The sequence below is a fragment of the Corvus hawaiiensis genome, chromosome 6 (genome assembly GCF_020740725.1).
Source record: "Corvus hawaiiensis isolate bCorHaw1 chromosome 6, bCorHaw1.pri.cur, whole genome shotgun sequence".
Taxonomy (NCBI): domain Eukaryota; kingdom Metazoa; phylum Chordata; class Aves; order Passeriformes; family Corvidae; genus Corvus; species Corvus hawaiiensis.
The window spans coordinates 64,738,840-64,755,315 of record NC_063218.1 but is presented as its reverse complement, the minus strand read 5'-3'; the positions used below and the strand labels follow the sequence as shown (position 1 = coordinate 64,755,315).

Below are 16,476 nucleotides of genomic sequence, written 5' to 3'. Positions count from 1 at the left end.
CCGCCGCGTTTCCCGGCCGGACCACGGGCGGGACGTGTTTGGGGACGGACCAATGGCGGCGCCCTTGCGGCACTTCCGGCGTGTCCCGGCGATGTGGCGATGGCGGCTCCCGGGGCCGCTCCGGGCTGGGGGAGGTCAGGGGGCTCCGCCCGTGCTTTTTGGGGGGTTCAGAAGGCCGGGGGGACCTTCCCGGGCCACTGGGGCTCGGGGTGGGGCTCGGAAGGGCTGGCACCGGGGAGGTACTGAGGGCTTGGCGGGACCCCCGGCTGGGCTGTGCTGGCCTGGGGGAATCTTGAGACCGGGAAGGGAAGGCCCCGCGGGGTCCCTCCTCCCCTCCCGGCGCTGCCCGAACCCCCCATGCCGCCCAGAGCCGTGACCCCCCGCTCTGTCCCGCAGGTCCCGGCGGCGTCGCGGTTCCCCGGGCGGGGCTCAAGAAGTTGGCGCTGCCCCCGGATTACAGCGGTGAGGGGGATGGAGGGCGGGAGAACCCCGCGAGGGGTGGCGGGGGCGCTCGCCGGTCTGTTCCCGGAGATCCCGGTGATCCTGGTGTTCCCCGGCAGGGATCACCTTCCCGGAGAAGCCGAAGCTGAAGTTCATGGACAAGGTGCCGGCGGTGCCCAAGGCCCGACGGGAGCCGCGGCGGCTCCGTGACATCCGTGGCCCGTCCCAGGTGGCCACCGACTTCACCCAGGGCCAGTATGGGATCCTGGTGAGCGGGAACGGACCGAGGGGGAGCATTCCAGAGGCTGGGATCGCGTGTTCTCGGGCAGGACACGGGACCCTCCGTGCACTGAGTGTGCCTGAGCCGTACCCCCCCTTGTCCCCCCGCAGGCTTTGGGCGGGGGGTACCTGCACTGGGGCCACTTCGAGATGATCCGCCTGACCATCGGCCGCAGCATCGACCCCAAGGCCATGTTCGCCGTGTGGCGCGTGCCCGCCCCCTACAAGTCGGTGACGCGGAAAAGTCTGGGACACCGGATGGGCGGCGGGAAGGGCCCCATCGAGCACTACGTGACGGCGGTGAAGAGCGGGAGGCTGGTGGTGGAGGTGGGCGGGCGCTGCGAGTTCGCGGAGGTCAGGCCCTTCCTGGCCCAGGTGGCCCAAAAACTGCCCTTCCCGGCCATCCCCGTCAGCCGGGAGAGCCTCCAGGAGATGCGGCGGGAAGAGGAGGAGAAGAGGCTCAACAACCAAAATCCCTGGACTTTCGAGCGCGTGGTGGCCTCCAACATGTTGGGGATGAGGAAGTACCTGAGCCCCTACGACCTGCGGCTCAAGGGACGTTACTGGGGCAAGTTCTTCCTGAGGCACAGGGTGTGAGGAGCGGCCGGATTGGATTCCTTTGGGAATTAAACTCTTCCACAAGAGCCTAGCGTGGGTTTGGGAGCTGGGAGTGTCCTGAGGGATACATGGATCAGGCTTTGAGGGATGAGGATCTTTATCCCAAAGTGGGGTTTGGAGCTGGGAGCATCCTGAGGGATCCACGGGTCAGGTTGGAGCCACGAGGCAGAGTGTGGGTGAGCTCTTTATTGAGGAGGAAGGCTCCAGCATGGGTGGCTGCACATCCAAGGAGCACCAAGCACAGGGAGAGGCTCCTCCGGCCGCCCCGGCAAGGCAGAGCCCTGTGTCCCCCCCCCGAGAGGGACACAGCCCCCCCGGCCGCTCCGTGCCACCGAGGAGGGGCTGCTTGTCACAGCGGCCACCGACTGTCACCTGAGTGGAGGAGGAGGAGTGAGGGGACCTTGGCGCTGGGAGGGGAGGGGGGAGCGCGGCGGGTGGGCTCCACTCCTCCAGGGACACATGGGATGTCCTCGGGGCTCCGGGGATCAGGGCATGGCCGGGGTCTCTCCGATGGATCGTCCAGGCAGGGGGCAGGAGGGGGGAAAGGCCACCTGTGACAGGGAGGAAGATGAGGTGACACTCAGGAAGGGGACGTGGCACCATCCCCGTCCTTTCCCAGCGTGGCAGCCCGAACCCGCTCTCTGGCATTGGGGGGCACCAGGGACCCCCCGTGCCACCCCCAGCCCTGTCCCTGTCACCTGGAGGGCAGCGGGCGGGGGGCTCAGGCGAAGATGCTCCCGATGCTGGCTGCCAGGATGATGGCGAGGATGATGCAGCACAACATGATCAGGATCTTCTTCTGCTCGGGGAGACAGGGACTATGAGGCAGGGACACGGCTGGGGAGGGGGACAGGGGAAGGGAATGGGCTGGGGAGGGTGTCCTTCAGCACCGGGAAACGGGGCCGGTCCAGCCCCCAAATCCCCGGATAGCGGGAGCCGAACCGGAGCAGTGCCAGTGGCTTTGGGCGTTGCCGGTGCCGGCACGGAGAGGAGGCACGGGGCGGGATCAGCGGGATTTTATTCCAACGGGAATTAAATATCCACGATCAACACATCCTCCTGCCCGGACATCAAAGCCAAGAGGGGATGGGGACCCCCGACAGCTCCGTCTGTCACAGCACGGTGACAGCAAACCACGCTGGTGCCACCAAACGCCGTGTCCTGTCCCTATTCCCGCCCTCATTCCAGCGGGATGCCCGCGTGGGTGAGCGTCCGGCCCTCGGATTTGTGTCCTTGTCACCCCCTTGCCAGGGCTGTGGCTGGAGGGGACGCGGGGGCAGATCCCAGGGAGCAGCAGGACGGGCGGTGCTGGAGCCCGCGGCAGGAGCCGGGACACGGAGGGCTGGGAGCAGCAGGTCCAGGAGAAGCAGGGAGAGGAGGGGTCCAGGATCGGTGCCGGGGAGGGTCCCGCCGGGAGGTGACATCGCTGGGATGGTCGAGAGCGTCTGGAGGAGGGAAAGGGGAGCTGGAAGAGCCGGCGGGGAAGGGGACCGGGACTGCTGAGGGAAGGAGGGAGCAGGGATGGCGGATGTGGCGAAGAGCCAAAATCCAGGGCCTTGAGCAACACGGACCCGCAAGCAACGCAGAGCCTCGAGCAACACAGACCCTCAAGCACTGCAGACTCCAAAAAATGCGGACCCCAAACAGCGCAGACCCCTGAGCACCAGAGACCCCTGAACATCACAGACGCCCGAGCACTGCAGACCCCCAAAAAACACAGACCCCAGAGCACCACGGACCCCCAAACTCTGCAGACCCCCAAAAACGCAGACCCCCAGCACTGCAGACCCGAGATTGCCGAGCCCAGAACCCCCCACCCCCAGCCCTGTGACAGCCCCAAATCCCAAAGCACTGGAGCCCCCCAAGCAGGAGATGACACTGGGATGCCCCAGGGCTCCGTGTCCCCACAGTGGGGGTCCCCTGCCCCCCAACACTTACAGACCCCCGCCCCAGGGGCTATTTCATGTTCAGCCCCACCGAGAGTCCAATGATGAGGGCAACTGTCCCCAGCAAGAGCACGGCCACTGCCACCAAAATCAGCAGCTTCTGGGGGGACAGGGGCAAGTCGGGGCTGATGACACCTGTCCCGTGTGGGGGGGACACGAGGGCACCAAGGGGCCCTGAAGAGCCAGAGGTGCTGCAGAGCCCTGGGGATGGGGCAGGAGGGGCTGAGCCCTCAGCAGCTCATCACACCTGAGGGTGGGAGGGGGCTCAGGGGTGGCAGTGGGACAGAGAGCTGCCAGCCCCCCATGGGGTCACTGGGGGGAGGTGGGAGTTATTGGGGTCAGCTGGGGGATATCAGGGGTGGCTGAGGGGGGACAGGAGGTGACTGAGGGACATAAAGGGATCTCAGGGCTGCTGGAGGATACGGGGGAGGTGCCGGGAACACAGTGAGATGTGAAGGCACTCTGAGGGCCAGAGCGGGACACTGGGGGTTACAGAGGGGACACTGGGGGCTGTGGAGGGGACACGGGGGCCGTCGGTCTGTCTCACCCTCCTGGCCTCGCTTTGGTACTTCACAGCCTTTTTGGTGTCGGCCACGGCCCGTTCCACAAATCCGACGGACTGGTCCATGTTGTTCTCAATGCGGTCGATCATGGCTCCCTACGGAGCACCCGGGAGACACAGAGACGGGGGGCGGGGACACTGAGAGCACCCCGGGGTGCTGGCACCCACCCACCCGGCGTGCCCGGCCCCGGCACCGGATTGTCTCCGTGCAGTGGTCACCACCCCACCCCACATCGCTGCATGCCTGGATCCCCCTGGGCAGGTCCCTGGGCCACTCCGTGGTCTCATGCAGGTCCCTGTGACCCCATAGCCAGGTCCCTGCTTGTCTCCGTGTCCCCACAGCCAGGTCCCTGCGTGTCCCCCCGTACCTGGTTCTCCACCAGCATGGCGATGTCCACAAACATGTCGTGGAGCTCCTTGATGCTGCTCTCCAGGCGCACGATGTCCTTGTGCCGCCCCTCGATCTCGCTCAGCGCCTGCTTCGAGATCTGCGAGTCCATGATCTGCAGGGACAGGGCAACATCAGCGGGGAGGCCTGGCCCTGTGACACCCCCCGCCCCGTGTCCCCTGGTGTCCCCCGCCCTCCCGTGTCAGGGCTCACCCCCGAGGTGAAGATGGAGGGATTCCCGCTCTCCAGCATCTCCTCCAGCTCCTCGTCCGTCGTGTTCTTGCCGGCTGAGGGCACGTGGGAAGGGGTGGGAACAGGCCCCGCCCAGTTCGGGTTAAGGGGTGGGCTCTGTGAGTCTGGCCCCACCCACTTAACCAAATTTGGTCAAGGGGTGGGGTCTAGGTGGATTGACCCCACCCACGCCATGAAAGGGGCGGGGTTTGCTGCCAGGCCCCGCCCACCCTCCCGCGGGGCGTGGTCACGCACTGATTTCCAGCTGGCGCTGGATGCGGCCCTTGCTGCGCTCCCGGAAATCCACCTGCGCCTCGTTGTACTTGGTCATGACGTCCACGAACTTGCGGGACAGCACCGAGTGCTGGGGACACGGACAGGGACGTGAGGACAGGGACTTGGGGATGGGGACACCCCAGGGGGACTGGACCCGGTGCTGGGGACGGGGACACGGAACACCCCAGGCACGGCGTGTCCCCATTGTCACAGGGGACAGGAGCGAGGACACAGGTGTGACACTGCCCAGGGGACAAGAGGAGGTGCTGGGGATGGGGACGGGAAGTCAGCCCAGTGACACTCGGGGCACGGCGTGTTCCTGATCCCAGGATGGACAGGACAAAGCGCTGGGAGAGGGGACAGTGGCGTGAGAGCCAGGGGACCCAGGATGTGGCACGTCCCAGCACGAGGGGACAGCACAGAGTGTTGGGGACGGGGCAGAGGGACACGAAGCCTGGGATCACAAGGTGCTGCTGGGGATAGAGTTGGGAGACTTGGGGACACCTTGTCACCGTGGGGGACAGGGTGGGACCTGGGGATGCCAGATGTGCAACGGAGCTCACCTGGGACTTGCGTATCCGGAGGTCGGCGGAGGATCGTGCCTCATCCTGCTCAATGTTCCTCTCCATACCTGGAGAGAGCCAGACCCCAACCCCTCAGGAACCTTCCCCACTGCCAGCCCCCGTGATCCCAGCGTCCCAGGGGGACAGGGACACCCGTGACATGGCAGCAGGGACAGGGCCACTCACTCTTCAGCTTGTTACGGACGCTGTTGGCCATTTTCTTGATCTCTGCCGTCAGCTGCTCCAGGTCATCTTTGGTCTCTGTGGGATCACGGGTGTGAGCCACCATGGGAATGTCCCCAGGGAGGGTCCCCGTGAGCAGGGGACGGTGTGGGGACACTCACTCTGCTCTGGGATGGGGGCTGAGAGGATGATGCTGTAGAGCTTCTTGGCTTCCTCCACGTTCTCCGAGATCTTGTCGATGTTCTGCCGGGTCTCCTCGATCTGGGAGGATTTTGGGAGGGGGGTTAGGAGGCAGCCCTGCCCCCCCCAGCCCTGCTCCCAGCCCTCCCTCACCTCCGAGAAGAACTCATCCATGAACGCCGTGTTGTCCACGGCGATCTCCAGCTCCTCTTCATCGTCCGCATCCTGCTTCTGTTGGGACACAGCGCTCGGGGGGGACCCTGTGCCCTGCCAGCGCCCCCCGGGGGCCCCCCCGGCGGTGACAGGGACACGGGAGGAGTAGCCATGGGGATGTGGTGGCGCAGGAGGGGACATCTGCAGCGGGGAAGAGCCGGGGGGGCCGAGCCCAGCTCACATCTGGCCAAGCAAGGCCGGGAATTAAGGGATTGCTGGGCTTGGCCAGAGGGAGCGGACAGGGACAGCGATGGGATGGGGATGGGACAGGGTTTATGTCCTCAACCGTGGCCCCACGGCAGGTCTGGGGCAGCCCTGGGGGGCACAAAGGTGGCTGGTGCCCCACACCCTAGTGTCGTGCCCAGGCCCTCACCCACACGCTCCCAAATCCAGCCCTTCCCAAAACCCAGTCCTGGCCCCTCTGCCTCCCCTCACCCCCTCAGCCACACCAGCACCCCGGGGGTGTGGTTGGGGTGTCCTGGGGAGGGGGACAGACCCCAGGTTGGGACTCCCCACCCCCCTCCTCCTGCTGCTGGAGTAAAAATAAAATTAATCCCTTCGCTCCCCCGTGAGGGCTTTATCTGATGGCTCCATAATCCCGGTAAATCCCTGCCAAGCCTCCCTGCCATGGCTGGGGGCCCGGCCGCGAGTTGGGGGCCTGCTGGGACCCCCCAAATCCATGGGGAGCCGATGCTGGGGAGCAGAGGGGGACAGGGGGGAAGTGGGGCCCCACGGCGGAGCGGGAAAAAGGGAAAAGGAAGCAGCGCTGGTGGCGGGAACGTGGGGAAGTGTGGGGTGCAGGATGGGGTGCGGGCACCCCAAACTCACTGCCGTCCCCCCGCAGGACGGACACCCCCCCCATACCCCCTGGTGTCCCCCCATTGCACCCCACGGCGTGGGGGGGACGGGATTTGGCTGGGGGCATCACGTCACCCCAAGACACCCACCGTACCCCCAAACCGCACGGGGATGACCCCCCCCAGTCCCTCCCACCTGCCGCCCCCATTGGAGGGAGGCTCGGGGTCGCCCAGCTGCCATGGGGTGACCCCCGAGACACCCCCACGCACCGCGGGGTGGGGTCTCGGTGCCACCCACGCCCGGTGTCCCCGCCCACCATGGACTGGGGTGTCCCCGAGACCCCAACCCACCATGGGATGGGGCCTGAGATCCCCCCCATCCCCGTGGCACCCCCGCGCACCGTGGGGCGGCATTTCGGTGACATCCACCCCATGACGTCCCCGTCCGCCACAGACTTGGTTTTTGGGGTCCCCTCTCCCCGTGACGCCCTCACCCACCATGGGGTGGGATCTCGAGGACCCCCATTACGGTGTCACCCTTTTCCTGAGGGGCCCCCTGCGGGTGTCTGTCCCCTGTCCTCCCCTCGCCACGCCGGGGGTCCCTCACCGCCTTGAGCTGCTCCAGCCGGTCCTTCATGGTGCCCCCAAGGGCTGGGGGGGCGCGGGGGGGTCCCCGTCCTCGCCCAGCGCAGGGATGGGGGGTGTCACCCTCGGTCCTCGCCGCTCGGCCAGGCCTCCTACATCCAGGCGAGGTGGCGGATGGCCCTGTCCCCTGTGCCTGTCCCCAAGCCCGGGGCTGTCCCTGCGCTAATCCCCAGTGACGGGCACAAGGAAGGCGCCGAGGGGAGGGACGAGGTGGAGCCACCCCTTCACCTGGGACACCCGGACCCGCCGGAGGCGGCAGCTGGGGGTGGCCCCCGGAGCCCCCGGGGGGTGGCAGAGGTGGGGGACGATGTGGGCTCGGAGGCCATGAGGAAGCTGGTCCCCCACGAGGGTCACACGGTGAGGACGTGTCACCCCCTCCCTGCCACGTGTGGCTGCGGCGGGAGGACGGCTGGGGACAGGGAACACGGCCGGGGACGCAGCGGGGGGACAGGGGGTGTGGATGGGGACGCAGCTGGGGACACAGCTATGGATGTGGGTCACAGCTGGGGACGTGGCGGGGTTCAGGGGACGCGGCTCGGCCGTGGGTAGGGTCACATCTGGGGACACAGCTGGGAACGGGACACAGCTACGGGTACAGGAGGCAGACGAGGGGACAGGGGACACGAGCAGGGATAGGGGACAGCTTGAGGACATAGCTGCAGTTAGGGGACACGACTGAGGGTCGTGACTGGGGACAGGGGTCCCAGCTGGGGGAGACGCGGCTGGGGGACATGACTGGGGATGGCATACAGCTGGGGACAGGGCTGGACGGACACTGCTGGGGCTATGGATGGGGTGACATTGTCTGTGGGTGGGGTGGCACTGGGCGGCACGGCTGCGGGCGGGGGGCACGCGGGTGTCACCGCTGTGGGCGGGAGAAAAAGGGACGCTGCCCCTTTAAGAAACCCTCACGGAGGGGGCGTGGTCTGAGGTGGGGCGCGGCCCGCGTTAGCCCCGCCCCATCGCGCGCCGGCGGGAGGGGCACGGGGCGGTGGCGGCGGATGACGTCATGCGGCTGCGCCCGCGGCGGCGCATGCGCGGCGGGGGCCGGGGCCTGGTCGGGCGGCGCGGAGCCTGCGGGCGGGGGGCGCCGGCGCCGCCATGTTCCGGTACCCGGTGAGCGGGGAGGGGCCGGGGGGGCCAGGGCGGGCGGGGCCCTGCGGGGCCTGCGGGAGAACCGGCCCCGGAAGGCACCGGGGCGGTGTAACGGGGTGGGGTGGGGTATAACGGACTGGGCGGGGGAGGTAAAATGAGTTGGGGAGGGGGGTAACTGAGGGGGTCTGAGGGGCTGGGAGGGGGCTCCGGGGTGACGGGAGGAGTCTGGGGGGGGCACTGGGGACCTATAACGGGCTGGGAGAGCGTATAACGGGAGGGGTCACTCTTCCGGTGTGGAGGGGTCATTGGGGAGATCCAGCGGGTTGGGGGAGTCCCCGTGTAGGAATAATGGGTTGGGGGGATTTCCGTGGGCGGGCAGTGGGGCTGGGGGAGGTATCGCTGGCTGGGGGGGGTTGTTGTATAGTATAATGGGTTGGGGGTTCATCAGGGAGGTGTAAGGGAGCTGACCCCATTGCCGGCTGTCCCAGTCCCTGGAGGACTGCCCGCTGGACGAGGATGAAGACGCCTTCCAGGCCCTGGGGGAGGAGGATGAAGACATCGACCAGTTCAACGATGACACCTTCGGCGCTGGGGCCGTCGGTGAGAGCCCGAGTGTCCCCCCCAGATCTCCCTGACCCCCCAGATCCCCCCGCCCTGCGTCCCTCACCCTGTGCCCCTCCTGGCAGATGACGACTGGCAGGAGGCCCATGAGCGGCTGGCGGAGCTGGAGGACAAGGCCGGGTCGAGCCGGGAGCCGGACGGTCCCGTTGGGAACGACGGGGACGTTCTGGGCGATCCCGAGGACGCACTGGCCGAGCGGCTGACGCGGCTCGTCATCGACAGTGAGCTGGAGGACCCGGCCATCATGCAGGCCGTGCACACCAGGGATCCCCCGCAGGTGGGAATGGGCTGGGGGATCCGGAGGGATGTGGGGATGGATCCCACAGCGCCGTCCTGACTCTCCTTGTGTTGTCCAGCAGCCTGGAGGGCTGAATTCCAGCATCTGGGACAGCTCGGCCGTGCTGCGGCGCATCCGGGGACCGCTCCTCGCTCAGGTAGGGCGCTGAGGGCAGGGGGCTCTTCCCTGGTGATCCCAAATCCCTGTGGCAGCCAGCTGGGTGGGATGAACTGTACCTGGGATAGTGGAGTGTCTCGCTTCCCTCTGGCTGCATCTGTGGCTCGTTGGGGACCCTCGTAGCCATCACCTCTTGTCCCCCCTCAGACCCTGGAGGGCTGGGATGGGGAGCTATCGCTGATCTGGGATGCCTGGTGATGTCTGAGGGATTTCAGGGCTCCCAGCCGGATTTGGGAATGCTGGTGCCTGGAGGCAGAGGATTTTCGTGTTGTTGTGGTTTCCTTAAGAGTCGGGCTTTGAAGTGCTGCGTGGCCAACCCTCTCCCAACCCTCTCCTGGTTCTGCCGGGCTGGGAGGTGACCCAGAATTCCCACCCCACGCCCCGTTATCCCAAGCGGGATGCTCTTGGCAGTCACGTGCGCTCTGGGAACGCCCAGCGTCGCGTGGGGAGCCCAGGGAAGCGCAGTGGGACGTGGAGAGCTGGCAGGAGGAAGGGGGGACAAGGAGCCTCCTCCCTGTCCCAGCCTGTGACTCCAGGGCGGTGTTCCTCCCGCAGGAGATGCCGTCGGTGTCTGTGCTGGATTACGCCCTGCCCCAGAGGCCTCCGCAGGCTCGGGATGAGGAGCGGGATCCGTCGGAGCGGGCGCTGCCCCGGCGCTCCTCGTCCCCCGTCATCGGGAGCCCCCCGGTCCGGGTCGTTCCCATCGGCACCCCCCCCAAACAGGCTGGCATCCCAAACTTCAACCAGCAGGTACCTCCTCGATTCCCAGCTTCCCAGTGCTCCGGGGGGTGCAGGCGGCTTCCCAGGGGGAGTGACCGAGCTGCTCCCCTCCTCCCAGATCCTGTGTCCCAAGCCTGTCCACATCCGAGCTACCATGCAGCAGCGTTATCCCGCTCCCTATGGAGAGAGGATGTCCCCCAACCAGCTCTGCAATGTTCCGGTATCCAGCTTCCCCTCATCCCTGTTTTTGGGGATTGATGTCCAGCCCCTCCCCTCCAAAACCTCCCCGTGTTCCTGTGGCTCATCCCTGCTCCATGGAGCCTGGCCTTCCTGGGGTTTGTCCCGTCTGCCAGTCATGGTGTGTGACGGGGCTCCCTCTTGCCATCTCTCTCCCCAGAATTCCTCCCTCCTGGGCCACCCGTTCCCCCACAGCGTCTCTCCCGTCCTCACACACCTGCAGAGAGCCCAGCTGCTCGGAGGAGCCCAGGTAAAGCCCCTTCCCGTGCTTCATCCCACCTTTCTCTCCGCGTGGCTCCGGGACTTGGCTCTCCGTGGCTCTTGCTGGCCATCCCAGATCCTTTTCCTGCCCGGCTGACTCCAGGTGTCCTCTCTGCCCCTCCAGGCCGGCCGAATGTCCCCCAGCCAGTTTGCCCGGGTGTCCGGGCTGGTGGGGAGCCCGCTGCCCTCCGTGAATCCCAAGCTGCTCCAGGGCAGAGTTGGGCAGATGATGTCCCCGGCCGGAGGGTTCCGTGCCTTTTTCGGGGCTCCCCCCGCCCCGCCCCCCTCGCAGCTGCCGCACCCTCAGGGCCCCGGATCCCACCTGCAGAACCTGAGGTCGGTGCTGTCCCTGTCCCTTTCCCAGCGTCCTGCCCGCTCCCTGCCTCCATCCCTGACGATTCCTGCTCTCCCCAGGCCGCAGCCCCAGATGTTCCGGCCGGACACGACGCATTTGCACCCCCAGCACCGCCGGCTCCTGCACCAGCGGCAGCAGCAGAACCGGAAGTGAGTGCGGGGACAGGGACGGGGCCGCGTGGCACGGGGACGTGTCCTGCTTCCGGGGTCACCTGTCCCCCCTCTCTGTCCCTTCCTGTAGCTCCGGTGTGCTCACGGGTGCCCTTCTTCTCCTGCCAGCCAGCACCGGAGCCTCAACGGCTCCGGGGGGGACCGAGGGGGCCACCGGAGCAGCCATCAGGAGCAAATCCGTAAGGATCCCTACGCCAACCTCATGCTGCAGCGGGAAAAGGACTGGGTGTCCAAGATCCAGATGATGCAGCTGCAGAGCACTGACCCCTACCTGGATGATTATTATTACCAGGTACTTGGGAGCAGAATCTGCCCTCTGTCCGTTGGGTACTGGGTGGGAAGGGGATGTCAGTCCAGAGAGAGAGATGCCATGGATTGTTTTCCTCCCTGGAAGAGGAAGGCAAAGGGACAGGGTGGGAGCAGCATCGCTGGGAAGAGCTGACTCCCTCTTCTTGGATGAGATTTCCAGAAGTGAGGAGATGTCAGGGGACACTGGATTAATAGGTCTGGGATAACAGGAGAGCAGCTCCTCTCCATCAGAAGCGTGACAGAGCCGGGATAAAACCCCTGGAATGGAAAATGGGGAAGGTGCTACGTGGAAAATTAAGGAGAGATCCTTGGGCAGGGAAAGGCTGACTCTGATCTGACTGGGAATGGTGGTGGTGGATCCTGTGGGAATCCGAAGAGCGCAGTAGGGAAGGTGGATAGGGAGAGATTGCTCCTGCTTTTTTCCAGTTCAGGAATAGGGAATGCCAGACAGTGCTGGGAAAAGCCGGGTTTGGAGCAGGTGGAGCAAGGTGGTGGCTGAGGGACCATTTGAGGGTCCCCAGAGAGAGAGGGAAATGTCTGGGACAGACACTGGGAGGCTGAGTGAGGTAGGAGAGCTGTGCCTGCTGGGACTGTCCCCTTTGGAGCTGGCAGAGGTTTTTAGGGATGTGTGGGTGAGCTGGTCCCAGTAGAGAAGAGGAACTGGTGCAGGATGTGAGTCAGCAGAGCTCTGCCATCGCGAAAGGGGGTGGATTGGGTGGGGAGGCCCTGGCAGGGTGCCAGTGGAGCAAGGCAGGCTAACTGGGATGTACTGGGAAGAACTGGGAACCCCACAGGGAGAGTGGATTTGTCATTGTCCTGAGAGAGGGCTGAGGAGGAGCCTCGATCTGTGTCATCCTGAGGGATGGGAGAGGAGGATGGGCTCAGCTGTGGCTTGAATGATGATGTTGGGAAGATGGTGGAGCTGAGGAGAGGGAGATGGCCAATGGTTTTTTTGGGAGAAGGCTCTCAACTTTTCCTCTCCCTGCCTCAGAACTACTTCCAGAAGCTGGAGAAGTTGGCAGCAGCCGAGGAAGTGCATGGTGACGGTCCCAAGAAGGAGCGCACTAAACTCATCACCCCTCAGGTGGCCAAGCTGGAGCACACCTACAAGCCAGGTAAAGCTCTCCAGCAGCCCCAGGGCTCCTTTTATCCTGGGATTGAGGGGACTCATCCCTCGGCTTCCCTGCTCCCTCCTTCCTGCAGTGCAGTTTGAGGGCTCGCTGGGAAAACTCACCGTCTCCAGTGTCAACAACCCCCGGAAGATGATCGACGCCGTGGTGACGTCCCGCAGCGAGGATGACGTGAGTTCCTGGCCTTCCTCCCTTCCAACACAGCCCTGTGGCTGCTTCCCACGGCCCTGACTCCCTCTTCCCTCCCCGGCAGGAGACGAAGGAGAAGCAAGTCCGGGATAAGAGGCGGCAGACCCTCGTCACGATCGAGAAGGTGAGTTTGAGGGGGATTGTCCCGACCCTCAGAGGTCCATGGTGGGATAAAAGGTGGGCCAACCCGACCCATTCCGTGATTCCCTGAATGATCCATAATTCCCTGAGTGATCCACGCTCCCTGCAGACGTACAGCCTCCTCCTGGACGTGGAGGACTACGAGCGCCGCTACCTCCTGAGCCTGGAAGGGGAGCGGCCAGCCCTGATGGGAGAGAGGAAGCAGAAGATCTGTGACATGTATGACAATCTGAGGGGGAAGGCGCCTGGGCAGGACAGGTGAGTGGGATTTGGGAGCTCCAGCACTTTGGGACCACTGAAACCAGTTTTCCATGGATGTTTGACTCTTCCAGGAGGCTGAAGTAACTTTTTTTTTTTGCCATTTTACCCTCACTGTCACAACTTCCATCCCCTCCAACAGCCAGAGCTGAGGACTAGGGATGTCATTCCTGTGTAGTTTTTCCCTCTTCAGGGATGTTTTTCGAGGCATGGGTGTATTTTCCACCTGGTGCTGGGGCAGATCCAGCCATGGGATAACCCTGGGATGCTCCCAGGTCAGAGTTGGCACCTTTTTCCTCCTCAGGCTGAGCGATGACCACTTCATGCAGATCATGTGCATCCGGAAAGGAAAACGCCTGGTGGCCCGGATCCTTCCCTTCCTGGCTCCGGAGCAAGCGGCCGACGTGCTCATGGCCACGGCCAGGAACCTGCCCTTCCTCATCAAGAAGGATGCTCAGGATGAGGTGAGGTTCCAGAGGCTGGGAGGGCTCCGTGTGTCTTCGGGATGGCAGTTCCTGCCTTTCCTGGCAGGGGCTGTGTGAGAGAAGCTGCTTTGCAATTCCAACACCAGGGAAGCGTGTGGAGCTCCCAACTGTGCTCTTTTCTCCACAGGTGCTTCCCTGCCTCTTGAGGCCCTTTTCCCATGTCCTCTACCACCTTCCCTTGGGAACAGTCACCAGCCTTGTGCAGCAGCTCACGAACCTACCTCAGAGCGCCGCCGCTCCCACCAACCTGCACCTCACTGCTGTGCTCCAAAACAAGGTGCTCCTCATCCCCACCCCTTCCCAGCCTCGGGAATTGCCCCAGCAGCCTCTCAGCGCCAGGGTGTTCCCCTCACTAATTAACCAGGGTGTCTGGCACATTAATTAACGGTCTGAGGTGGCCCTGGGCTCTGCTTCAGCCTGGCAGCAGCTTCCAGGTCTGTCCCACTTGTGCTCCACGCTCCAATGCTGGAATTTGGGGTGGGAATGCTGCTCCTCTAAGTCCCTCCTGGGCTGGGAGTGGTCCGTGGTCTTTTCTTCCTTTTCCTCCTGCAAAGGCAGCCAGGGATCCTCCCGCCTGTGCCAGCATTCCCAGGAGGGCTGGGAAGTGTTGGGGATTCCCCTCAGAGGTGACCCATCCCCTCGCTGTCCCCACAGTTCGGTCTGTCCCTGCTGTACCTGGTCCTGAGCCGAGGGGAGGAATTGCAGAGTTCGGACACAAACACGGAGCTGATGCAGGACAACCAATGGTGAGTCCCTGTCCCGGGCTGGGATGCTCCTGCCTGGAATGTCACCGCATTCCCAGCCCCTGGGGAAGGCTCCCAGAATCCTTCCCCAAGGGGAGCTGGGGAGCTCCTGCCCTCCCAGCCCCCCTCACGCTTCTCACTGCCCCTTTCTCCCGTTTTTCCGGCAGGACGGAGCTGATGCTGATGGCGACCCGGGAGCTCCTGCGGATCCCTCAGGGAGCCTTGGCAAAGCCTGTGTCCATCCCCTCCAACTTGATCTCCCTCTTCTCTCGCTACGTCGACCAGCAGAAGCTGAACCTGCTGGAGACGAAATTGCAGTAAGTGCCAGCCCTCTTTTCCCAGGGGAATGTGGCCGTGTCCCACCGTGGGACTGGGAGAAAGGGGAAACCAGAGGTGGGGGTGCAGTTGGAGAAGGATTGGAGTGAGGAAAAGTAGCTTGGGGAGAGGCGAATCGCTGCCTTCCTCTGATCCCCCCCACCGTTGCTGCCTGGTTCCAGCTTAGTGCACGGGATCCGGTAGATCTCCGTGGCTCCTCGCCACCACCGGAATGTTCCAGAGGAAGGATGGAAGGAAGGAAGGATAGATGGATGGATGGATAGAGGGCACACGGTTCACCCCACACCTCCCCCGACGCCCGGCCTGGCACAAGGGGCACATCTGGCCCCCCAATCCCTGGATCAGCAGGAAGAGGGGGATGTTTGGCTGCTCCCCCTTTTCCCACAACGTGCTGCCTTTCCCTGCTGCTCCTAATTTCCCCCTGACTCCCTCTGCACCCCCAAAAACTGCTGCTTCCCCCCCAAACACACACACACACACACACACACTACTGAGGATCCCAGCAAGCAGGGAGCCCCTCGCTCCAGATCCATGGCCAGGGGCTTCCCGCTCCTTCCCTGCTCCTTCTCCAGCCCTTCCCACAAGCACTGAGCTCCGCTTCCCGCCCTTCCCCACACTTCACACACCTGTTTTGCACACTCACCTCGTCTTCCCAAAATTCGGCTCCTTCCCTACCCGCCCCCCCCGGGATCAGCCCCAGCAGCTCCGGGGTGGGGGGGCACAGCCAGGTCTCTGTCCCCTCTGGATCAGATCCGGGTGGATTCAGCTGTGCTGCTCCTCGGGAAGGTGGTGGTGGTGGTTGGGGGATAATTTTACCTTTTTTTTTTTTTTTTTTTTTTTTTTTTTCCGCTTTTAAAAAGAAAAAGAAAAAAAAAAACCAAGACATTTGCACATGTAGGGATTTTACACCCCGGAATTCCTCCCGGCATTAACCAGCCCTGCCTCCGCTGCTCCCGGCCCTTTCCCCGTCCTTTTTCTCTGACAGATCAAGTGGAAAGTTCATTTATTATTATTATTATTTTATTGCTCTTTCTTTTTTCCCGCTTTTTTGTTTTGTTTTTTTTTCTTTCTTCTTTTTTTTTTTTGCTTTTCCCCCCCTTTTTTCCCCTTTTTTTGCTTTTTTTCTTCATTTCATTTGCTTGCAGTTTTGGGTTTTTTTTAATTACCTTTTTTTTTTTTTTTCTCCCCCCTCCCTCCCAGTTTTTGGTTCTGGTTAATGACAATAAAGTTTCTAAATTTACATTTTTATAGGGTATTGTAAATAAAGATGAATTGTATACTGCTGCCAGCCTGGCCTCTCCTTCTCTGGCCCGAGCCGCCCCCTGCGCGACCCCGCGCTGTCCCCGCCTTGTCCCCGCTCTGTCCCCTCGAGGGTCTCGAACCTGCGACCCCGGGAGAGCCGGGGCAGAGAGCAGGGGCGTGGCAACGCCTCAGCCAATGGCAGCGCGCTTGGCGCGAAGCCCCGCCCCTCCGCCAATCGCTGGCGGGTGACTCACCTCTCGGCGTCAGCACGCGCGGCGCGCCGCTGCCCCCGCCTATTGGCTCCACGCCTGATTGACAGGCGAGAATCCCGTTCTCGGCCAATCGTAACGCGCGAACCGCCCCGCTGGCGCCCTGGCCGCCAATGGGGCGCGGACGTAGGCGGGCTGA

General features: G+C 64.0%; 3 protein-coding genes across 10 annotated transcripts; 2 read left to right on the top strand and 1 right to left on the bottom strand.

Annotated features, from left to right (window-relative positions):
- Positions 1-28: 28 nt before the first annotated feature.
- Positions 29-1,364, top strand: MRPL16 (mitochondrial ribosomal protein L16). Its single transcript, XM_048306822.1, has 4 exons — positions 29-134; positions 397-462; positions 561-709; positions 832-1,364. Exons 1-4 carry the CDS (start codon positions 53-55, stop codon positions 1,315-1,317), a joined length of 783 nt encoding a protein of 260 aa, XP_048162779.1. The 5' UTR covers positions 29-52; the 3' UTR covers positions 1,318-1,364.
- A 145-nt stretch (positions 1,365-1,509) lies between these two features.
- Positions 1,510-7,368, bottom strand: STX3 (syntaxin 3). Of its 4 annotated transcripts, XM_048306767.1 has the most exons (11): positions 7,285-7,368; positions 5,821-5,898; positions 5,649-5,748; positions 5,491-5,565; positions 5,305-5,372; positions 4,721-4,829; positions 4,448-4,521; positions 4,215-4,349; positions 3,832-3,942; positions 2,037-2,137; positions 1,510-1,889 (listed from the first exon to the last, which is right to left on the bottom strand). In XM_048306767.1, exons 1-10 carry the CDS (start codon positions 7,312-7,314, stop codon positions 2,060-2,062), a joined length of 858 nt encoding a protein of 285 aa, XP_048162724.1. In that variant the 5' UTR covers positions 7,315-7,368; the 3' UTR covers positions 1,510-1,889; positions 2,037-2,059. The 4 variants fall into 4 exon arrangements, with proteins under 4 accessions (XP_048162724.1, XP_048162721.1, XP_048162722.1 ...); XM_048306764.1 differs by lacking the exons at positions 1,510-1,889; positions 2,037-2,137 and adding an exon at positions 2,339-2,783; XM_048306765.1 differs by lacking the exons at positions 1,510-1,889; positions 2,037-2,137; positions 7,285-7,368 and adding exons at positions 2,339-2,783; positions 7,176-7,258.
- Positions 7,369-7,436: 68 nt separating this feature from the next.
- Positions 7,437-16,114, top strand: PATL1 (PAT1 homolog 1, processing body mRNA decay factor). 5 transcript variants are annotated; one of them, XM_048306658.1, is made up of 19 exons: positions 7,437-7,679; positions 8,906-9,017; positions 9,104-9,315; positions 9,398-9,472; positions 10,048-10,242; positions 10,331-10,432; positions 10,610-10,699; positions 10,835-11,046; positions 11,125-11,214; positions 11,344-11,527; positions 12,536-12,659; positions 12,748-12,845; positions 12,928-12,987; positions 13,114-13,262; positions 13,567-13,726; positions 13,875-14,024; positions 14,402-14,493; positions 14,658-14,807; positions 14,988-16,114. In XM_048306658.1, exons 1-19 carry the CDS (start codon positions 7,437-7,439, stop codon positions 15,007-15,009), a joined length of 2,520 nt encoding a protein of 839 aa, XP_048162615.1. In that variant the 3' UTR covers positions 15,010-16,114. The 5 variants fall into 5 exon arrangements, with proteins under 5 accessions (XP_048162615.1, XP_048162614.1, XP_048162616.1 ...); XM_048306657.1 differs by having other exon boundaries at positions 9,395-9,472; XM_048306661.1 differs by lacking the exon at positions 7,437-7,679 and adding an exon at positions 8,361-8,438.
- Positions 16,115-16,476: the final 362 nt, after the last annotated feature.

Bases quoted from the DNA above. Each gene is read 5' to 3' on its own strand.
- MRPL16 (XM_048306822.1), top strand. From the start codon at position 53: ATGGCGGCGCCCTTGCGGCACTTCCGGCGTGTCCCGGCGATGTGGCGA. The intron at 135-396 runs GTCAGGGGGCTC...TCTGTCCCGCAG, and splicing joins GCCGCTCCGGGCTGGGGGAG to GTCCCGGCGGCGTCGCGGTT. The intron at 710-831 runs GTGAGCGGGAAC...GTCCCCCCGCAG, and splicing joins AGGGCCAGTATGGGATCCTG to GCTTTGGGCGGGGGGTACCT.
- STX3 (XM_048306764.1), bottom strand. From the start codon at position 7,314: ATGAAGGACCGGCTGGAGCAGCTCAAGGCG. The intron at 4,350-4,447 runs GTGAGCCCTGAC...CTGTCCCTGCAG, and splicing joins CCTCCATCTTCACCTCGGGG to ATCATGGACTCGCAGATCTC. The intron at 3,943-4,214 runs GTACGGGGGGAC...GGTGCTCCGTAG, and splicing joins CCATGCTGGTGGAGAACCAG to GGAGCCATGATCGACCGCAT.
- PATL1 (XM_048306657.1), top strand. From the start codon at position 7,437: ATGGCCCTGTCCCCTGTGCCTGTCCCCAAGCCCGGGGCTGTCCCTGCG. The intron at 9,018-9,103 runs GTGAGAGCCCGA...CCCTCCTGGCAG, and splicing joins CTTCGGCGCTGGGGCCGTCG to ATGACGACTGGCAGGAGGCC. The intron at 11,047-11,124 runs GTCGGTGCTGTC...TGCTCTCCCCAG, and splicing joins TCCCACCTGCAGAACCTGAG to GCCGCAGCCCCAGATGTTCC.